Consider the following 21102-nt stretch of genomic DNA (forward strand, 5'->3'; position numbering starts at 1 on the left):
CAGTCCATGATCAGACTTGTATCCTGCAACAAATAGTTAAATGCAACTGAAAAAGGATAATTCTAAATCACATTCACAAAACCACAATCTCCCTCTCTTCAGCCGTCCTTGTGCTCTCGCACTCGTCTAGAATTCTTTTCAATCCAGTCCAGAGCTTCTTCCGGAAATTGCAGAAAGTGTCCTCTACCCAGTGCAGCCAGTCTCAGCTTGGCCGGTGTACTCTCCCCAGTGCAGCCAGTCTCAGCTTGGCCGGTGTACTCTCCCCAGTGCAGCCAGTCTCAGCTTGACCGGATACATCACAGAATACGCCGGTCCCATGTCTCTCAATTTTTTCTTTACATCTCTATAATTCATGCGCATTCTTTGCACCGTGGGTGAATAGTTTGAGTAGAACGAGATATCTTGTCCATCAATTGTTAAATCCTTGATCTTCCTCGCCGTACGTAAGATAGTGTCTCTGTCCCTGTAATTTAAGAGCCTAGCCAGCATGGCCCGGGGGGCTGCTCCAGGAGGCTGGGGTCTCAGTGGGATTCTGTGAGCTCCTTCTACAACAAAGACCTTTGACAGTTTATCAGCTCCAAATTTTTCCAGCAGCCATTTCTCAATAAACTCTGTAGGATTTGATCCCTCTGATTTTTCCGGGACCCCCACTATCCTGACATTGTTACGTCGTGACCTGTTTTCCAAGTCATCATTTTTAGCAATGACATCTGTTAGTTGCTTGTCCGGCTTTTTCTGAGCAGCTTGTAGAGATATTATGGTGTCCTCAGCCGCGCTCACTCTTTCCTCTATCTCTCCTGTGCAGACATCGGCTTTCTGCATGGCAGCTTTAATGTTAGTAATTCCTGCTTGCACACCCGTAACCTGCTTTGACAACTTTGTAAGCGCGTGTTTGCAGTATGACACCACAGTGAACACATCTTTCAGGGTGGGTTCCTCCACAGCAGGGTCAGCAGCAGACTCCATATTTTTGTCCTGCACCTCATCTCCAGAGCCATCAGCCTCGCATTCTCCTGCACCCACAGTATTCTCCTGATCCTCCATACCATCTTCTGCCCCAGCCTCCCTTTCTGAAAGTCCAGCACTGTGTTCACCCACTTCCACTCTTGCAAACCTCTCAAGGCGCGCAGCAGCCGACGTCCTCCTGGAGCACGCCGCATTCTCTCTGGCCGCCTCCTCCTGAGTCTCAGCGCCATCTTGGCCCCTGCCCCCTCTACCAGGGCCAGTATCTCGCTGCCTGGTGCGGGTCATTACTTCTTTCCTGCTCGTCAGAAACGCTCCCCAGGGCGGCAGGAGAGCTTCTCACAGGATCCGGCGGTGTATGAAGGGCTCGGCGGTATACCGGGTCGGCGCACACAGCGACGGTCGGCGAGAGAGCACCGAACCACGTCTGCCTACATCCCTGGCTAGGCCACGCCCCCCATCTGACGTTATCTTGATTGTCTTTTGTATTGGTAGTTTAATCATGTGATGTCAATCTTGAATTGTATTGGTGGGTCTTTTATATATAATCATGCATGTTCACTCCATGTATAGCTTTGATCATGTTTTCAGGATTTAGTATTGCACAGGTGATGGGATTATTGCCTGTGCAGGTGATGTAAATATCACCTGTGCAATACTAAGGAAATCCTGAAAACATGGCCTGTTGGTGGGCCTTGAGGCCTGGAGTTGGGGAACACTGCCCTAATAGATATGCTATTGGTCAGCGACCAAGTGTGAATAGGTTTGAACACACAACTGGCAGACTTTAAATGGAGTATAATATCTGTCACGTTCCCAAAAATGTCTGGATTATTACCGCAGTAATATCTGACCACCTGAGATGATGGACAAGTTTCTCTGCTTCCACAATACAGCAATGCTATTAACCCCTTTACAGCCTGTGGCGTATTAGTACGCACCAGGCTGTAAACCCGTTCAACCGGGCACATGTCAGCTGACATGTGTCCGCAACAGCCGCGGGTGGAAATTGCGATCCACCTGCGGCTGTTAACATGTTAAATGCCGCTGTCAATCTCTGACAGCGGCATTTAACATTGCCGCTCCGGAAGCACACCACTTACCCCGCCCAGCCGTGACCCCGTCACTTGATCGCGGGTCACCGATGCGTGAGCATGACAACCCTGGGTCTGCAGCAGCCACCTAGTGGTTGGTGCTCATAGCACAGGAGCATTTCTGCTGCATAGAGGTGATCTGCTGATCCCCTGTATGTAGCAGAGGCGATCAGACAAGTGCTGCTTCTAGTCTCCTATGGAGACTATAGAAGCATGCAAAAAGTGGAAAAAAAAAATGTTTTTAAAAATATAAAAAAATGTAAAAAATATAAAAGTTTAAAATCACCCCCCTTTCGCCCCATTCAAAATAAAATAATAATAAAGAAACACATACACATATTTGGTATCGCCACGTTCAGAATCGCCCGATCTATCAATATAAAAAAAAGAATTAATCCGATCGGTAAGCGGCATAACGAGAAAAAAATTCTAAACACCAGAATTACGCTTTTTGGTCGCCGCAGCATTGCAATAAAATGCAATAATGGGCAATCAAAACATCGGATCTACCCCAAAATGGTATCAATAAAAACTTCAGCTCGGCGCGCAAAAAATAAGCCCTCACCCGGCCCTAGATCCCAAAAAATGGAGACGCTACGGGTCTTGGAAAATGGCGCCATTTTTTTTTATAGCAAACTTTGGAATTTTTTTTCACTACTTAAATAAAAGAGAACCTCTACATGTTTGGTGTCTACAAACTCGTAATGACCTGGAGAATAATACCGGTAGGTCAGTTTTAGGATTCAGTGAACGTGGTAAAAAAATTTTTTAAAACAATCTGTTGTATTGCACTTTTTATGCAATTTGACCGCACTTGGAATTTTTTTCCCGTTTTCCCGGACACGATATGGTAAAACCAGTAATGTCGTTCAAAAGTACAACTCGTCCCGCAAAAAAATAAGCCCTCACATGGCCATATTGACCAAAAAATAAAAACGCTATGGCTCTGGGAACAAAGGGAGCAAACAACGAAAATGCAAAAACGGAAAATCCCAGGGTTGCGAAGGGGTTAAAATCAACCAAATCTGACTGTATGCTGCTAACAAGCAAATGGAGCAGTAAAAATGGTGTATTATATTGCTTTCACCAAAATTATCAGGATTAAGAGCAATAAGAATATTAGCCCTGATATCTAGGACTATGGATATGAGTAACAGCAGCAGAAAGAACATGCAAAGGATCCTATTGTGTTGTATACGCTCTCCACAAACTCTGCCTGCCTAACTCCTGCTATCACCAGGATTAATATTCAGTAGCATTAGTCCTTAGAAGGACTGTTACTGTAGATTTGTAATGCTGTGGAATACCTCACTAAAACAACCGCCAATTCTCTCCCTCGCTCAGCAGCACCTCTCCCTACACTGTCTGATTCCGGAGTGACTGTGACGAGCATGGCGGCGCCAGGTCTTATATAGACCCAATGACGCTATGCGGCCAGCCAATCACTGTAATGCCACAACCAATATGGCTGAGGCATTACCGTGGCTGGCAGGCAATCTCTCCATGTTAATTGGCTGTCTAAATGTCTAAACAGCACCAAACATGCAGGGAGAGGACTCAGGCTCCCGCCCGAGCATTCAGAATATGCTCGCCGAGTACCAAACATCTCGAGCACTGAGATGCTCGGGCGAGTACCAAATCACTAATCAACCTTACTTTCATGTTTTGATTCTAAAAAAAATTCTATGGAATTCAGTGTTGGCAAAATTTTAGAAATTGTTCTTGTGTTCAGTGAGATATTAAATAAAATTTATCAAAAGGGGTGTACTCATTTATGCTGAGCAATGTTTATTAAAATTGATGAAACACAGAGAACATAATTACAGTTTCTTTCCTGTTTGACTACTCATGTTTTACAAGATATGATTTATGTGTAAAAGATTTCCCACATTCTGAACATGAATACGGCTTCTTTCCTGTGTGACTTCTCTCGTGGCTCAAAAGACTTTTTTTGTAAAGCATTTCTCAAAGTCAACATGAATACGGCTTCTCTCCTGTGTGAATTCTCTGATGTACAAGAAGTTTTGATTCATCTCTAAAGCTTTTTCCACATCGTAAACAAGAAAACGGTTTCTCCCTGGTGTGAATTTTTTGATGTCTAACAAGATCTGATTTACTTCTAGAACATTTCCCACATTCTGAACACAAATATGGCTTCTCTCCTGTATGAATTCTCTGGTGTATAATACGATTCCATTTGACTGTAAAGCATTTCCCACATTCTGAACATGAATACGGCTTTTCTCCTGTGTGAATTCTTTGATGTTTAACAAGCACTGAATTATCTATAAAACATTTCTCACATTCTGAACATGAATATGGCTTCTCTCCTGTGTGAATTCTCTGATGTATAATAAGACTCGCTTTATCTCTGAAGGACTTCTCACATTCTGAACATGAATATGGCTTCTCTCCTGTGTGAATTCTCTGATGTGTAACAAGATATGATTTATTTGTAAAGAACTTTCCACATTGTAAACATGAAAAAGTATTTTCTCCTGTGTGACTTCTTTGATGTCTAATAAGATTCCCTTTATCTTTAAAGCATTTTCCACATTCTGAACATGAATATGTCTTCTCTCCTGTATGAATTCTCTGATGTGTAATAAGATTCCCTTTATCTGTAAAGCATTTTCCACATTCTGAACATGAATACGGCTTCTCTCCTGTGTGAATTCTCTGATGTTTTATAAGACTCCCTTTATCTGTGAAGGACTTCCCACATTCTGAACATGAATATGGCTTCTCACCTGTGTGAATTCTCTGATGTTTTATAAGACTCCCTTTATCTGTGAAGGACTTCCCACATTCTGAACATGAAAACGGCTTTTCTCCTGTGTGAATTCTCTCATGTATAACATATTTTGATTTACTTGTAAAGCATTTCCCACATTCTGAACAGGAGTATGGCTTTTCTCCTTTGTGTTTTCTTTGTGTCTGAGCTGAGCTTTTAGTAAATTGCTTGTCACACTGAAGTCTTGTATCCACTGTGTCACCTGGAATAGTGGTAACAATGTGAGATTGCTCAGGAGAGGGTTCCTCATGATTAGGAGGATTATAAGAAAGTGAAGTGCTGTGAAGTCCAGGAGGTGCAGGAAGGGTGATGAGGTTTCCTCCATTAGAGTGCTTCATGATATCTTCTTTTTTACAATTTAGTGATAAACCGTTATTCTCACAAAGATTTCCTATTAGGATGAAACATAGATTTGTGTTAAAGAAAAAAATCATATCCAAAGAGATTTCAGAATGTATTTTATGGATCTCACAATGAAGACCCTCGTCAGTGAAAGTACCGGTAATAAGGAAGACAACTACATGCCATAACATTAACACAATGACGGGTAAAGTGAAGGCGGCCCTACATCCAGGAGCAGTCGAGCTCTGGCCACCGTAATCATGTCCACAGCATGCATAAGAGCATAATAGGAAACCTCAGAAAACTGCAATAGTGCTGAAGGTACATTAACTCCTAAAGGACCAAGATACTTTGCTCGTTATGTGGGTTAATGACCCGGCCTCATTTTACAATTCTGACCAGCATCACTTTATGTGGTAATTCAACGTATCCCACTGATTCTGAGACTGTTTTTTTTGTGACAGATTGCACTTTATGTTAGTGGTAAATTTTGGTCGTTATTATTTGCCTTTAATTATGAAAATATAAAAATAAATTAGCAAAAAAAAATTTGAGTATTTTGTAATTTTCAACCTGTGAATTTTTATGCCCTTAAGCCAGAGAATTATATCACACAAAATAGTTAATAAATCACATTTTCCACATGTCTACTTTACATCAGCATCATTGATGAAACTTGTTAGGAAGTTAGAAGAGTTAAAAGTTCATCAGCAATTTCTCATTTTTTCCAACAAAATTTACAAAACCATATTTTTTTAGGGAAAACATCACATTTAAAGTGACTGAGGGTCCTGTGATAGAAAATACCCAAAAGTGACACCATTTTAAAAACTGCACCCCTCACAGTCCTCAAAACCACATTCAAGAAGTTTATTAACCCTTTAGGGGCTTTACAGGAATTAAAGCAATGTGGAAGGGAAAAAAATTTCCCCAAAAAACGTTATTTTGGCCACAAATTAATCATTTTCACAAATACATTATCTAGGGGTGTAGTGAGCGTTTTGACGCCATATGTGTTGCACAAAATGTTATACCATTGAACGGAGAAGACACAAAAAATTAATTTTTACCACTATAATGTTGTTTTAGGCCCAGATTTTACATATTCACAAAGGTAAATGGGTAAAAATGACCACATAATTTGTTACACAATTTCTGCTGAACTATATGTGGCTGTACAGTACTGCTTAGCCACATGGCGAGACTCGGGAGGGAAGGAGAGTTATTATTATTACTTATTTATATAGCGCCATTGATTCCATGGTGCTGTACATGAGAAGGGGTTACATACCAAATACAGATATCACTTACAGTAAACAAACTAACAATGATAGACGGGTACAGAGGGAAGAGGACCCTGCCCTTGCGGGCTTACATTCTACAGGAGCGGGGAAGGAGACAGTAGGTTGGGGGGGTTGCAATAGCTCCGGTGTTGTTGAGGTGGCAGCAAGGAAGGTCATGGCAGGCTGGAAGCTTGTTTGAAGAGATGGGTTTTCAGGTTCCGTCTGAAGGATCCAAATATGGCGGATAATAAGACGTGTTGAGGCACAGACTTCCATAGGATGGGGGATATTCAGGAGAAATCTTGGAGGCGATTTGGCGAGGAACGAATAAGTGTGGAGAAGAGAAGGAGGTGTTGAAAGGACCGGAGATTACGTAAGTGAATGTATCGGGAGATTAGTTCAGAGATGTACGGAGGAGAGTGGTTATGGATGGCTTTGTAGGTCAGTGTTAGTAGCTTGAACTGGATACGTTGGGCAATTGGGAGCCAGTGAAGGGATTTGCAAAGGGGGTAGCAGAGGAGTAGCGAGGCGAGAGATGGACCAGTCGCGCAGCAGAGTTAAGGATGGACCAGAGGGGTGTGAGAGTGTTAGCAGGTAGGCCACAGAGGAGGATGTTGCAGTAGTCGAGGCGGGAGATGATGAGGGCATGCACAAGCAGTTTAGTAGATTGAGGGTTGAGGAAAGGACGAATTCTGGAAATATTTTTGAGCTGGAGGCGACAGGAGGTGGCGAGAGCTTGGATGTGAGGTTTGAAGGACAGGGTTACTCCGAGGCAGCGGATTGTCAGTACAGGGGATGCGTGATGTACTTTATTGTGATAGAAAGATCAAGTGGGAAAGATATGCGAGTTGGGGGAAAGATGAGGAGTTCAGTTTTGTGCACATTGAGCTTGAGGAAGCGAGAGGAGAAGAAGGAGGATATGGCTGATAGACACGCTGGGATTCTGGACAGCAGAGAGGTAGATCTGGGTGTCATCAGCGTACAGATGGTACTGGAAGCCATGGGATTTTATGAGCTGTCCCAGGCCAAGGGTATAGATTGAGAAAAGAGGGGGAGGGGTGAGGATGTAGTTTGTGAGTGGGAGACGCTAAATGTGCTGTTAAAAAGGTATGAGGAGATCCAAGACAGAGCAAGGTCTTTGACGCCAAAGGAAGAGAGGATCTGTAGTAGGAGGCAGTGGTCAACTGTATCGAAAGCAGAGGACAGGTTAAGAAGAAGTAGTACAGAGAATTGTCTGTTAGCTTTGGCTGTAAGTCATTGGTGATTTTGGTAAAAGCAGTTTCGGTGGAATGGTGGGGGCGGAAGCAGGATTGTCGGTTGTCGAAGAGAGAATTAGATGAGAAGTGGGAGCAAAGTTTAGCGTGAACATGTTGCTCAAGAAGTTTGGAGGCAAATGGGAGGAGCGAAATGGGGCTATAGCTGGACAAGGCAGTTGGGTCGAGGGATGGCTTTTTGAGGATGGGTGTGATTGTAGCATGTTTGAAGGCAGCGGGCAAGGTAATTGAAGTTAGTGATAGGTTGAAGAGATGGGTTAGGGATGGGGTCGAGTGCACAAGTGGTGAGGTGTGATTTGGAGAGGAGACGAGTAAGGTCTCTTTCCGTGATGTTGGGAAGGGAGGTTATGGGGGAAGAGCAATGGTGTGGAAAACAAAGGGATTGTGGTGGTTGGGCAGTAAAGACTTGCCCTGTTTGGTCAATCTTGTTTTTGAAGTGTGTGGCAAACTCCTCAGCAGAGATGACAGAGGTCGGAGGGGGAAGTGGAGGGCAGAGGAGAGAGTTAAAAGTGTTGAATAACTATTTGGGGTTGTAGGACAGGGAAAATATGAGGGTTGTGAAGTAGGCTTGTTTAGCAGAGGTGAGTGCTGATTTAAATGCGAGTGTTGCTACGCTGTTTAGTGAGGTTTTTATGCCAGGTTTGCCTATTGACTCGTCGTGCTTTGCCATGCATAAGAGGCAACCGAGTCAATAGCTGATGCGAGAGTGGCATTGTAGAAAGCAGTGGCGCTGTTTGTGTTGTGGAGTGAAGATATGGATGTCAGTGGTAGAATAGAGTCAGAGAGTTTGTGAGTGTCTAGATGTACAAGGTTTCTAAGGGGGTGTGCTAGTTGCTGGACATGGGTGACAGGTGACGAGGACAGGGATGAGAAAGTGAGTAGATGATGGTCAGATAGGGGAAGGGGGGAGGTTGTGAGGTTAGATAGGGAGCAGAGTCGGATGAAGATGAGGTCTAGGGTGTGTCCGTCTGTGTGGGTGGCTGAGGAGGACCACTGAGTAAGTCCAAAGGATGAAGTAAGTGACAGGAGTTTGGGTGCTGTTGACTGGCATGTGTCAGTGGGGATGTTGAAATCGCCCATGATGATTGTGTGAATGTCAGCAGAGAGAAAGTAAAGAAGACAGGTGGCGAATTGGTCAATAAAGGCAGTGACCGAGCCTAGCGGTCGATATATGACAGCCACTTGGAGGTTGGAGGGAGAGTAGATAAGGACAGAGTGGACTTCAAAAGAAGGGAGAATAAGGGAGGGTAGAGGGGGAGTAGGGCCAAAGGTGCAGATGTTATAAAGGAGAAGACCCACTCCTCCACCATGTCTGTCACCAGGGCGAGGAGTGCGGGTGAAGTGCAAGCCATCGTAACACAGCGCAGCAGGGGAGGCAGTGTCGGAAGGTGTCGGGTAGAGGGGGAATAGGGCCAAAGGTGCAGTTGTTAGAAAGGAGAAGACCCACTCCTCCACCATGTCTGTCACCAGGGAGAGGAGTGCGGGTGAAGTGCAAGCCACCGTAACACAGCGCAGCAGAGGAGGCAGTGTCGGAAGGTGTCAGCCATGTCTCTGTGATGCCCAGGAAGGAGACTGCGAAAGGTAAAGAGGTCGTGGACAAAATGGAGCTTGTTGCAGACAGAGCGGGCATTCCAGGGTGCTACAGAGAGAGGGAGCAGGGGGGTGGGCATCATGGGCACGGGTTTTACATAAAAGAGGTTGTGGTAGTTTGCAGTTGGTTTGAAGCGATAGGTGGGGGAATTGGTCGAAGGTACAAGCTGTGGGGGTCCAGGATTGGGAGATATGTCGCCAGCAGTGAGGAGAAGTAGAGAGAGGGAGAGCAGGTGGGAGAAGGAGAGTGTCCGGCTTGTGTTATGTTTTGGTAGGATAGACCTGAGGTTGAGGAGCAGGTCTGTAGATGAGGTCAGGTGGGGAGGTAAGAGGGAAGGAGAGATGATGATTTGGTTAGAGAGTGCTGGGGTTTGGGGATAGCGAAGCACAGTTAGGATTAGTGGGGCAAAAACAGTAAGGGTGTATGTTAGTATAATGAATGTTAAGTGTGAATGAGAAAGAGAATCTAAGTACAATTAGTAAATAGTTATTCGTACATTCTGGTCACTTCTGTCCCATTTCTGGCATATTTCATTTTTAGACCCTTAAAAAGCGACCCTTTAGAAACCAGACCCGTCTGTGCCAGACTTGGCTCACTTGATTTATGGAGCTCTGAACAGCACATGAGATGGCTCAGGTGAGCAGGAGCCGCAGGAAGACTGCTCACAAAAGCATGGGTGGAGGGGGGAGTAATTAGGACACAGAGGCTAAATGTATTCAGGAAATAGACAGTCAAGGACCAGTGTGTTTTGGGATCAAAGGATTGAGGTGATGAACGTGCAGATGGGATCAAACATACCAAGGACAGTTAGAATGAAATTAGCAGGGATCAGTGGATACACAGCAGATCTTGGATGCAGGGAACACACCGGGAGACAGATAGATACAGTTTGGAAAAGACGGTCAGATATGCAGCGTGGGGCAGCATATAGCGAGCGCTACTTGACTCTTGGAGAACAAATTTTTTTAGAATAGTTTGCGGACTCCATATAAGGAGCCCCTAAGTGCAGAAGAGCAGAATCCCCCCTCAAGTGATCCCGTTTTGGAAATTACACCTATCTGAGAATTTATCTACAGGTATAGTGATTGATTTGACTCCATCAATGTTTTTCAGAAACGAGCAGCAGTGGATGTTGCAAAGTGAAAATGCAAATATTCCATTATAGTGCCTGTGAAGACCCGGGGTCTTCCATGGGCGAAATGCTACTCAGACAACACAGGGTGAGGGTAAAACAGCGTGGCAATACTTTACTGAACCACAAAGAGGACAATAAACACACAGAACAGTCCCAGCAAATACCTAAGATGGTACAACATTACACAGTCTCACCATTCCACTCCGCCCGCCTGGGATAGAACAGCTGCAACTTTGGAAACTTCCAGGGCCAACTACCTCAACCAGTGGCTTCTCGCTTATGGCGGGTCCCCACAGAGAGAAGGTAGCGGTAAGCTTAGGAAGCTAGTAGTCCATCAAGGTACAAGGCCAGTTGACCTGAGGGTCCCAACCTGGCTTTTCCAAGAGTTTCTATGGGGCCAGATGACCAGTGGGTCCCAATCTGGCTTCTTTGAATGTCTCCATGGGTTCCAGGCGACCAGTGGGTCCTTCCCGGCAACTCCAAACAACATATCCATGGGGCCAAGTGACTTCATCATCCCAACCTGGTCTCCCCAAATGTATCCTTGTTCTCTGATTGTCAATGGAGCAGAGATCCGTATCTTTCCATTCAGGGATGATACCCTTATGCCGGAGTCATGTAGAATCCAAATCTGTGTCTCTTTGAATGGAATTGACATGCTACCCATCTACTGTCCTGAAGGATGTCTCTCATTCTCCTTTCTGATTCTCTGCTTCAAGACTAACTACTACAGAAGCACATGTCCCTTAAAAATAGCTACAGTTGTCTGTGCAAGTACACATTCACAGGTAAGGTGTTACGGAGGGCATTGTTTGAGCTAATCAATTTACATAGTTGGTATCACAGGGGGGTCTTGTAAATAAACATCTAGTTGCCTTTTAGTGCAACATGTCTTTAGCATAGTAAACATCCTTGTTTCCAAACAAATAGAAGTTAATATTCAGGGTTATACAAATACTGGTCTGTTCTTATTGACCAGGCACATAAATACACAAACATTTACAAGTCAACACCAAGATAATAGTGTATTCATTTATATATTTTACTCACTTATATCGCGCCATATACAGACATTATGGGCACTGTCCCCATTGGGGCTCATAATATAAATTCCCTATCAGGATGTCTTTGGAATGTGGGAGGAAACCGGAGAATCTATAGGAAACCCAAGCAAACACGGGGAGAACATACAAACTATTTGCAGATGTTGTCCTTGGTGGGATTTGACCCCAGGGCCCCAGCGCTGCAAGGCTACAGTGCTAACCACTGAGCCACTGTGACTTAACAAATCTAATCATCTGGCTAATTAAAATTTTAAGCTGTATCGTCACAGCGCCCATAAGATGTAGTGCCCAGTACACAGTAGCGCCCGGTATATTGCAGTGCCTAGTACATTATGCTCAGCTTGTGCTTCTGGAGACACGCACCCTGTAAATTAAGTGGGCTCTCCTTGCTACAATTATGCAAAACATGTGGACGCTAACTTGTGGTTTAAGCGTACTGTGGGGAACAGGAGGAGAGGATATTTAGATGAGCAGATTTTGCTGGATTTCATTAGGTGGGAGCCACGTCACATAATGTGGACACCCTATGTTTTTGTTAATATGATGAACCAGAGTGGGGACTTGTTTTTCGTGGGTTGAGTAGAAGCTTTTATTGGTGGCATTCTGGGGTACAAAACATTTTAGATCACATTTATCCTGCGCTCTACGCTGAGCACTTACATCAGGGTTTCCATCTAAATCTACAAAATACGTGATTCAGATGACACCCCCAAGGGATCCATTCACTATAATGTGGCAGCAGAGTTACTCTGGACACCGTCAGGCCTCTGTTCAGCTGTGTCCATCTTTTCAGAGATGCACAAAACTGTGCTAACGGCTCTTTTACGCACGCTGAAAAGACGGAGAATGCCAAATCCAGGTCAGACGGGGTCCACAATGCCTCCATCTGCCTCATTACAGGGAATCTTCTGCCAAAGGTTCTGTCTGGATCACAAGCTCAGTCATTTATATGGCAGCACGGGACTTGTGTAATAAAAATATGGAAGTAATATTAGAAGTCATATAATTAGGAAAATTAAGAATTTGATTCCTAAATCATCAAAAACAGGTGTGGAGGCGGCCCTGTTAGTCATCTGTGCGCATCCGGACTCTACAGGAGCAGCCGCGCCATCACCGGACTCTTCTGCTGTGATGTGGACAGAGGATAAAGCTTCACTGCACCGGAGACTCCACACGATATCACACACCGGTCATCATCATCATCACACGCCGGACATCATCATCATCACACGCCGCTAATCATAGTCACATGCCAATCATCATCGTCATACGCCAGTCATCATCATCACACGCCAGTCATTATTACATACCTGTGGAAATATCTACCGGAATCTCCTCCTTCCCGTCACTCACACACGGCTGATCCCTCCTCGTCATCGCTTCTTTTTCTGTTTCATTCTTCACTTTATTCTTAGTCGGATCTTCCTCCTGATATATCAGATGTAACAATCAGCACAATACAAGAAACCACCAAAATCTGTGACATCTATGACCTCAGTACCAGAAATGTCCCCCCATATACAGATCCGGTACAGGGCTCAGCACCGTCTACCTGATGACTCTCCGGGATGTTGTGATTCTCCTCTGGACAGTCCTGGGAATACAGAGGACGGGGACATCTCTCTGTTGGATTTCTTTTCATGAGTCCATCTGTAGGAAACACACAGTGATTATTATTATTATTATTATTATAGCGCCATTTATTCCATGGCGCTTTACATGTGAAATGGGGTATACATAGCAAAAACAAGTACAATAATCTTGAACACAATGTGACAGCGACTGGTACAGGAGGAGCAAGGACCCTGCCCGCGAGGGCTCACAATCTACAAGGGATGGGTGAGGATACAGTAGGTGAGGGTAGAGCTGGTCATGCAGCGCTATTTGTGGAGTGGTGGTTACTGCAGGTTGTAGGCTTGTTGGAAGAGGTGGGTCTTCAGGCTCCTTTTGAAGGTTTCCATGGTCGACGAGAGTCTGATGTGTTGGGGTAGAGAGTTCCAGAGTAGGGGGGGATGCACGGGAGAAATCTTGTATGCGATTGTGGGAGGAAGAGATAAGAGGGGAGTAGAGAAGGAGATCTTGTGAGGATCGGAGGTTGCGTGCGGGTATGTAACGGGAGACTAGGTCAGAGATATATGGAGGAGACAGGTTGTGGATGGCTTTGTATGTCATGGTTAGGGTTTTGAACTGGAGTCTCTGAGCAATGGGGAGCCAGTGAAGAGATTGACAGAGAGGAGAGGCCGGGGAATAGCGGGGGGGCAGGTGAATTAGTCGGGCAGCAGAGTTTAGGATAGATTGGAGGGGTGCGAGAGTGTTAGAGGGAAGGCCACAGAGCAAGAGGTTGCAGTAGTCGAGGCGGGAGATGATGAGAGCGTGCACTAGTGTTTTTGCAGATTCATGGTTGAGGAATGTGCGGATCCAGGAGATATTCTTGAGTTGGAGTCGGCAGGAAGTGGAAAGGGCTTGGATATGTGGTTTGAAGGAGAGATCAGAGTCCAGGGTTACTCCAAGGCAGCGAGCTTGAGGGACTGGGGAGAGTGGACAGCCATTGACATTGATAGATAGGTCAGTTGGGGGGGGGGGTGAATGGGATGGCGGAAAGATGATGAATTCAGTGATGGAATAGATTGTGTCATGTGATGAGATGACGGGAGTAGTAGTAGGTGACCAGAAAACAGATATGACAGTCTCCTCTTCTCACCCTGCTGATTGGTCCATGAATCCATCATCTCTTCTTCTTCATCGATAACCTCAATCTTATTATCAATCAGATCTTCACCCTAAAAATAAAAATGTAAGATGGGCTCAGGTCCCATTACTTCATGGTCAGATGTTGTGGGGACTTCAGTGTCATCTACCTGATGATCCTCTGGGATGTTGTGATTCTCCTCTGGACAGTCCTGGGGATACAGAGGACGGGGACATCTCTCTGGTGGATTTCTCCTCCTGGATCCATCTGTGGAGACACAGAGACTGAATACATGACCTGCCGTGTATCTATCTATATTTGAGATCCGTCTCTCAGAACCGGTAATTCTAGGTTTATGTATCAGGGAATAAATTACATTGTTGTGGTCCTCACCCCCGGTACAGAGGTCCCAGCACATTGTGGCCTCAACTATGAAGTGATAATCAGCGAGGCCAAAGCCTAATGCTCTCGGAGGATGAGGACCCTGAGGAGAGGGACAGAGAAGACCCTCGTCAGTCAGATGGAGAAGCTGTACTAAAAAACACAACTTCTCCAAGTCTCGTCTCCACCAGGGACGGAACCACAGAGGAGCTGGAGAAAGCTCCACATTTCCATCTATCGGTTTCTTCTCTCCTAATTCACTGTATGGAGATTGAGGGAAGGACGGTGACCATTTACCAGTGATTGTATTTTGAGAGCCAAAAAGATACGAGTTAATGCGTTTTTAGTCCTTTTTAAATAGACATAAATCTCCACATCCGCCTCGATATAAACACTAAAATAGGCAGCAAGTGCTGAAAAGTTCTGCGTTTGTCTCTGAAGGAGGAAAAAAGGGCACATGTACGGCTGACAGATGAAGTCACAGAAACCAGAAGGACGGTGTTGTGGGGAGCACCCGGTACGCAGCGGTTAGTACCTATCAATGTGTAGAAAGGACAACTAGAGAGCCGGCACCGGGGTCATGGGCGCTTACTGATGCACACGGGGAGCCAAGGAGAGATTGTCTGGTCCGATGCCACAGAATCTGTTTAACCCAAAAAATATATTCAAAAAACAAAAAAACAAGTTTGGAATCGCTGTACCTGTTCTGACCTGGAAAATCGCCACAAGGTCGTTCTTACCGCCCAATAAATGCAAAGAAACAAAAAACAAAATATAAATGTGGAATTGCGTTTTGTTTTTTTTTCACTAACTGTCTCACCTCAGCTGGATTTTTTTTTTCCTGATTTCGGCACATTATATGGTAAAATGCACAATTTGTCCTGCGAAAAAAACACAAAACCCCAAACATCTGTGGATAGAAAATAAAAATGTTCTGGCTTATGGAAGAAGAGGAAAAAAAATGAAAAAAATGGAAATTTTCCCCAACAGGATGGGGTTGAAACATTGCTATTGACTCCTATGATTGCTGCCTCCTGTAGGTGGCGCTAGAGACCCCGTTCTCTGCATATCTTATTTCCCATGGGGCATTGCATGGCCTATAACTCTCCGTACTCAGAATCGCCGCTCTCCTCCAGGAGACACATTACCCCTATAGAGAGGAGTGCGCGGTGATCCGACCTTCTCCTCCAATACGGAAAGTTCTGTGCTTCTCCTCCTGCAGAGCGAGTGGTGAATAGACACGGGGGCTGGAGAACTGCTGGAGCCTCCATGTCAGGCTCTGGTGGGTGATCGGCTCCACCACGCTCCATCTTTATCTCAGGACTCGTGTTTCGGGGTCTGAGGGACGGTCCGATGCCGATATTTATCCAGGACTTTGTGCTCAGTACGGAGAAAGTGATTTGTCACAAAGAAGAAGAATGAACGGAGGAAACCAAGGAAGGTCACACAAGTGTCAGCCAAGAGGGAGGAGCCGGACGCCCGACCACGACTGATGACGACATTGAGCCTGAACCGATTCTGAGGGACGGACGAGCGACAGCGGATTAGGGGGGAAATCATCAGTAAATTAACCCCGACTCTGCTGAGTAACAATCCACGACAGACTCAGGTACCGAAAGATCTCACAGGAGAGAACGGACAGAAGCGCTGGGACATCTGCAGACAAAATGTGACCGATGCTCTAAGGAAGGTGAAAGATTCTGAAAGAAGCCGCCGAGGACGAAGACTCAAGACTGATGAAGACGACAGCGGAGAAACCGCGACTCACAGATCAGAAGAGAATAATCAGGGAATGAAAGCTGTGAGAAAATGTAGAGAAAACCAGAGCAAGTCTGGAGAAAACTCATCTACTATAGGACGAGGCCGAGAGACGTCATCACATCCACCGGAGCCAACAAGAGTCTCCTCTCACCTGGTGATGTCAGAGGCCGGAGCTCCTCCATCATCACCTCCTGGTACCGATCCTGGTGTCCTTCTAGATACTCCCACTCCTCCATGGAGAGATAGACAGCGACGTCCTGACACCTTATAGGAACCTGACAACAACGACACCGCCATTACCCAGAATCCTCCAGTGCCGTCCTGTATAATGTCCCAGCAGTCAGCTCTCCGGTCACCACCCAGAATCCTCCAGTGCTGTCCTGTATAATGTCCCAGCAGTCACCTCTCCGCTCATCACCCAGAATCCTCCAGTGCTGTCCTGTATAATGTCCCAGCAGTCACCTCTCCAGTCATCACCCAGAATCCTCCAGTGCTGTCCTGTATAATGTCCCAGCAGCCACCTCTCCGGTCATCACCCAGAATCCTCCAGTGCTGTCCTGTATAATGTCCCAGCAGTCACCTCTCCACTCATCACCCAGAATCCTTCAGTGCTGTCCTGTATAATGTCCCAGCAGTCACCTCTCCAGTCATCACCCAGAATCCTCCAGTGCCGTCCTGTATAATGTCCCAGCAGTCACCTCTCCGCTCATCACCCAGAATCCTCCAGTGCTGTCCTGTATAATGTCCCAGCAGTCACCTCTCCAGTCATCACCCAGAATCCTCCAGTGCCGTCCTGTATAATGTCCTAGCAGTCACACCTCCGCTCATCAACTAGAATCCTCCAATGCCGTCCTGTATAATGTCCCAGCAGTCACCTCTCCGCTCATCACCCAGAATCCTTCAGTGCTGTCCTGTATAATGTCCCAGCAGTCACATCTCCAGTCATCACCCAGAATCCTCCAGTGCCATCCTGTATAATGTCCCAGCAGTCACCTCTCCGCTCATCACCCAGAATCCTCCAGTTCAGTCCTGAATAATGTCCCAGCAGTCACCTCTCTGGTCATCACCCAGAATCCTCCAGTGCTGTCCTGAATAATGTCCCAGCAGTCACCTCTCCGGTCATCACCCAGAATCCTCCAGTGCTGTCCTGAATAATGTCCCAGCAGTCAGCTCTCCGGTCATCACCCAGAATCCTCCAGTGCTGTCCTGTATAATATCCCAGCAGTCACCTCTCCACTCATCACCCAGAATCCTCCAGTGCTATCCTGTATAATGTCCCAGCAGTCACCTCTCCGGACATCACCCAGAATCCTCCAGTGCTGTCCTGTATAATGTCCCAGTAGTCACCTCTCCGGTCATCACCCAGAATCCTCCAGTGCTCTCCTGTATAATGTCTCAGCAGTCACCTCTCCGGTCATCACCCAGAATCCTCCAGTGCTGTCCTGTATAATATCCCAGCAGTCACCTCTCCGGTCATCACCAAGAATCCTCCAGTGCTGTCCTGTGTAATGTCCTAGCTGTCACCTCTTCGGTCATCACCCAGAATCCTCCAGTGCTGTCCTGTATAATGTCCTAGCAGTCACCTCTTCGGTCATCACCCAGAATCCTCCAGTGCTGTCCTGTATAATATCCCAGCAGTCACCTCTCCGGTCATCACCCAGAATCCTCCAGTGCTGTCCTGTATAATGTTCCAGCAGTCACCTCTCCGGTCATCACCCAGAATCCTCCAGTGCTATGTTGTATAATATCCCAGCAGTCACCTCTCCGGTTATCACCCAGAATCCTCCAGTGCTGTCCTGTATAATATCCCAGCAGTCATCTCTCCAGTCATCACCCAGAATCCTCCAGTGCTGTCCTGTATAATGTTCCAGCAGTCACCTCTCCGCTCATCACCCAGAATCCTCCAGTGCTGTCCTGTATAATATCCCAGCAGTCACCTCTCCGGTCATCACCCAGAATCCTCCAGTGCTGTCCTGTATAATGTCCCTGCAGTCACGTCTCTGCTCATCACCCAGAATCCTCCAGTGCTGTCCTGTATAATGTTCCAGCAGTCACCTCTCCGCTCATCACCCAGAATCCTCCAGTGCTGTCCTGTATAATATCCCAGCAGTCACCTCTCCGGTCATCACCCAGAATCCTCCAGTGCTGTCCTGTATAATGTCCCTGCAGTCACGTCTCTGCTCATCACCCAGAATCCTCCAGTGCTGTCCTGTATAATGTCCCAGCAGTCACCTCTCTGCTCATCACCCAGAATCCTCCAGTGCTGTCCTGTATAATGTCCCAGCAGTCACCTCTCCGCTCAGCAGCTCAATCATCTTGTTGCTGAGCTCTAGGATCTTCCTCTTCCTCTCATGTATCGGGGGGTGCGGGGGAGGCTCTGTGATGGGGTCCGGGCTCCGCCCTCCTGACTCCTGGAGATGGATGATGGGAGTCACACCCTCCCCCGGTGTCTTCCTCACTATTGTGTAATCCTGTGTATGGAGAGAGACACTTAGGGAGAAGAATTCCTTCCCGACTCCAGATCTGACAATCAGTAGAAATCCCGGGATCAATAACCGTCTCCAGTAATCTGGGGCCATAACCTGGAATATTATTACACTCAGGACAGACATCCAGGCCCCTCTACAGCTCTTATAGGGAATCCCCATGACAACTCCTCCTGGCAGAGAGCTGCACACAATCACTGCTCTTACAGTAAAGAATCCTTCTCTTCCTCTTCTGGATTTCCTCTTCCTGATGTCGGACTTGTTACATAACACAATAAAGCTGATAGAAATGTAGAGGAGTTACCTCTCCGCTCAGCAGGGAGATGATCTCCAGGGTGAAGTGTAATAATCTTCTGGTGGTCTCGTCCTCGTCCATCCTCGGGGTCATTCAGGAGAAGGAGGGATGAACACTGGATCAGCTGGAGGGATCTCGTCCTGCCGGCTTCTTCATGATAAAGGAGAAGATGGAGATCACAGGGGACGATATAACGACAATCACTGAATTCTGCTCCAAATATCCGACATTTATCAGGAAGAATCTGGAGGAAAAGCCACAAACTCCACCGAGGCCTCCTCCGCCGACCTGACCGCTCATTATCAGCCTCGTAGGAGGACAGTCACCGTAGTAACTACACCTCCAGCGGAGGATGGTCACTGTGGTAACTACACCTCCAGCGGGGGACGGTCACCGTGGTAACTAAACCTCCAGGGGAGGACGGTCACCGTGGTATCTAAACCTCCAGGGGAGGACGGTCACCGTGGTATCTAACCCTCCAGGGGAGGACGGCCATCGTGGTAACTAAACCTCCAGGGGAGGACGGTCACCGTGGTAACTAAACCTCCAAGGGAGGACGGTCACCGTGGTAACTAAACCTCCAGCAGAGGACGGTCACCGTGGAAACTACACCACCAGCAGAGGACTGTCACCATGGTAACTACACCGCCAACAGGGGACGGTCACAGTGGTAACTACACCTCCAGCGGACGGTCACCGTGGTAACTACACCTCCAGCGGGGGACGGTCACCGTGGTAACTACACCTCCAGCGGGGGGACGGTCACCGTGGTAACTACACTGCCAGCAGAGGACGGTCACCGTGGTTACTCCACCTCCAGTGGGGGCGGTCACCGTAGTTACTCCACCTCCAGCGGGGGACGGTCACCGTGGTAACTACACCTCCAGCGGGGGAAGGTCACAGTGGTAACTACACCTCCAGCGGAGGACGGTCACCGTGGTAACTACACCGCCAGCGGAGGAAGGTCACCGTGGTAACTACACCGCCAGTGGAGGACGGTCACCGTGGTAACTACACATCCAGCAGGGACGGTCACCGTGGTAACTCCACCTCCAGCGGGGACGGTCACCGTGGTAACTACACCTCCAGCGGGGGACGGTCACCGTGGTAACTACACCTCCAGCGGGGGACGGTCACTGTGGTAACTCCACCTCCAGCGGGGGACGGTCACCGTGGTAACTCCACCTCCAGCGGAGGTGGTCACCGTGGTAACTCCAACTCCAGCGGGGGCGGTCACCGTGGTAACTCCAACTCCAGCGGGGGCGGTCACCGTGGTAACTCCAACTCCAGCGGGGGCGGTCACCGTGGTAACTCCAACTCCAGCGGGGGACGGTCACCGTGGTAACTCCAACTCCAGCGGGGGACGGTCACCGTGGTAACTCCACCTCCAGCGGGGGACGGTCACCGTGGTAACTCCACCTCCAGCGGGGGACGGTCACCGTGGTAACTCCACCTCCAGCGGGGGACGGTCACCGTGGTAACTCCACCTCCAGGGGGGGACGGTCACCGTAGTAACTCCACCTCCAGCGGGGGACGGTCACCGTGGTAACTCCACCTCCAGCGGGGGACGGTCACCGTAGTAACTCCACCTCCAGCGGGGGACGGTCACCGTGGTAACTCCACCTCCAGCGGGGGACGGTCACCGTGGTAACTCCAGCGGGGGACGGTCACCGTGGTAACTCCACCTCCAGCGGGGGCGGTGAGGTGAGGAGGAGCCGCTGCACATCCCCCATACAACACTGAGGAGCCGCAGTCACATGGAGCAGGAGCCTCCACAGGAACAGCTCTGATCTCACCCCAACACTCTCCTCTCACAGATTCACCACAAACCCTCCCTGTAATCTCACCGGAATGGCGGGAAGCGGAAACCTGCTGCTGGCTGATACCAGAGAGCAAGAGCTGCGCACAACCAGGACGGAGCTGCTGCACTGAGAGCGGGAGGACCTGTGG

General features: G+C 47.5%; 1 protein-coding gene across 1 annotated transcript; it reads right to left on the reverse strand.

Annotated features, from left to right (window-relative positions):
• Window positions 1–3871: 3871 nt before the first annotated feature.
• LOC141223148 (uncharacterized) lies at window positions 3872–19295 on the reverse strand. The gene is made up of 8 exons (XM_073666774.1): window positions 19162–19295; window positions 18663–18842; window positions 16523–16646; window positions 14399–14496; window positions 14242–14320; window positions 13093–13190; window positions 12851–12968; window positions 3872–5242 (listed from the first exon to the last, which is right to left on the reverse strand). Exons 1-8 carry the CDS (start codon window positions 19243–19245, stop codon window positions 4029–4031), a joined length of 1995 nt encoding a protein of 664 aa, XP_073522875.1. The 5' UTR covers window positions 19246–19295; the 3' UTR covers window positions 3872–4028.
• Window positions 19296–21102: the final 1807 nt, after the last annotated feature.

This window comes from Phyllobates terribilis, unplaced genomic scaffold (assembly GCF_046119375.1).
Source record: "Phyllobates terribilis strain yellow unplaced genomic scaffold, ASM4611937v1 Scaffold_370__1_contigs__length_1879735, whole genome shotgun sequence".
Taxonomy (NCBI): domain Eukaryota; kingdom Metazoa; phylum Chordata; class Amphibia; order Anura; family Dendrobatidae; genus Phyllobates; species Phyllobates terribilis.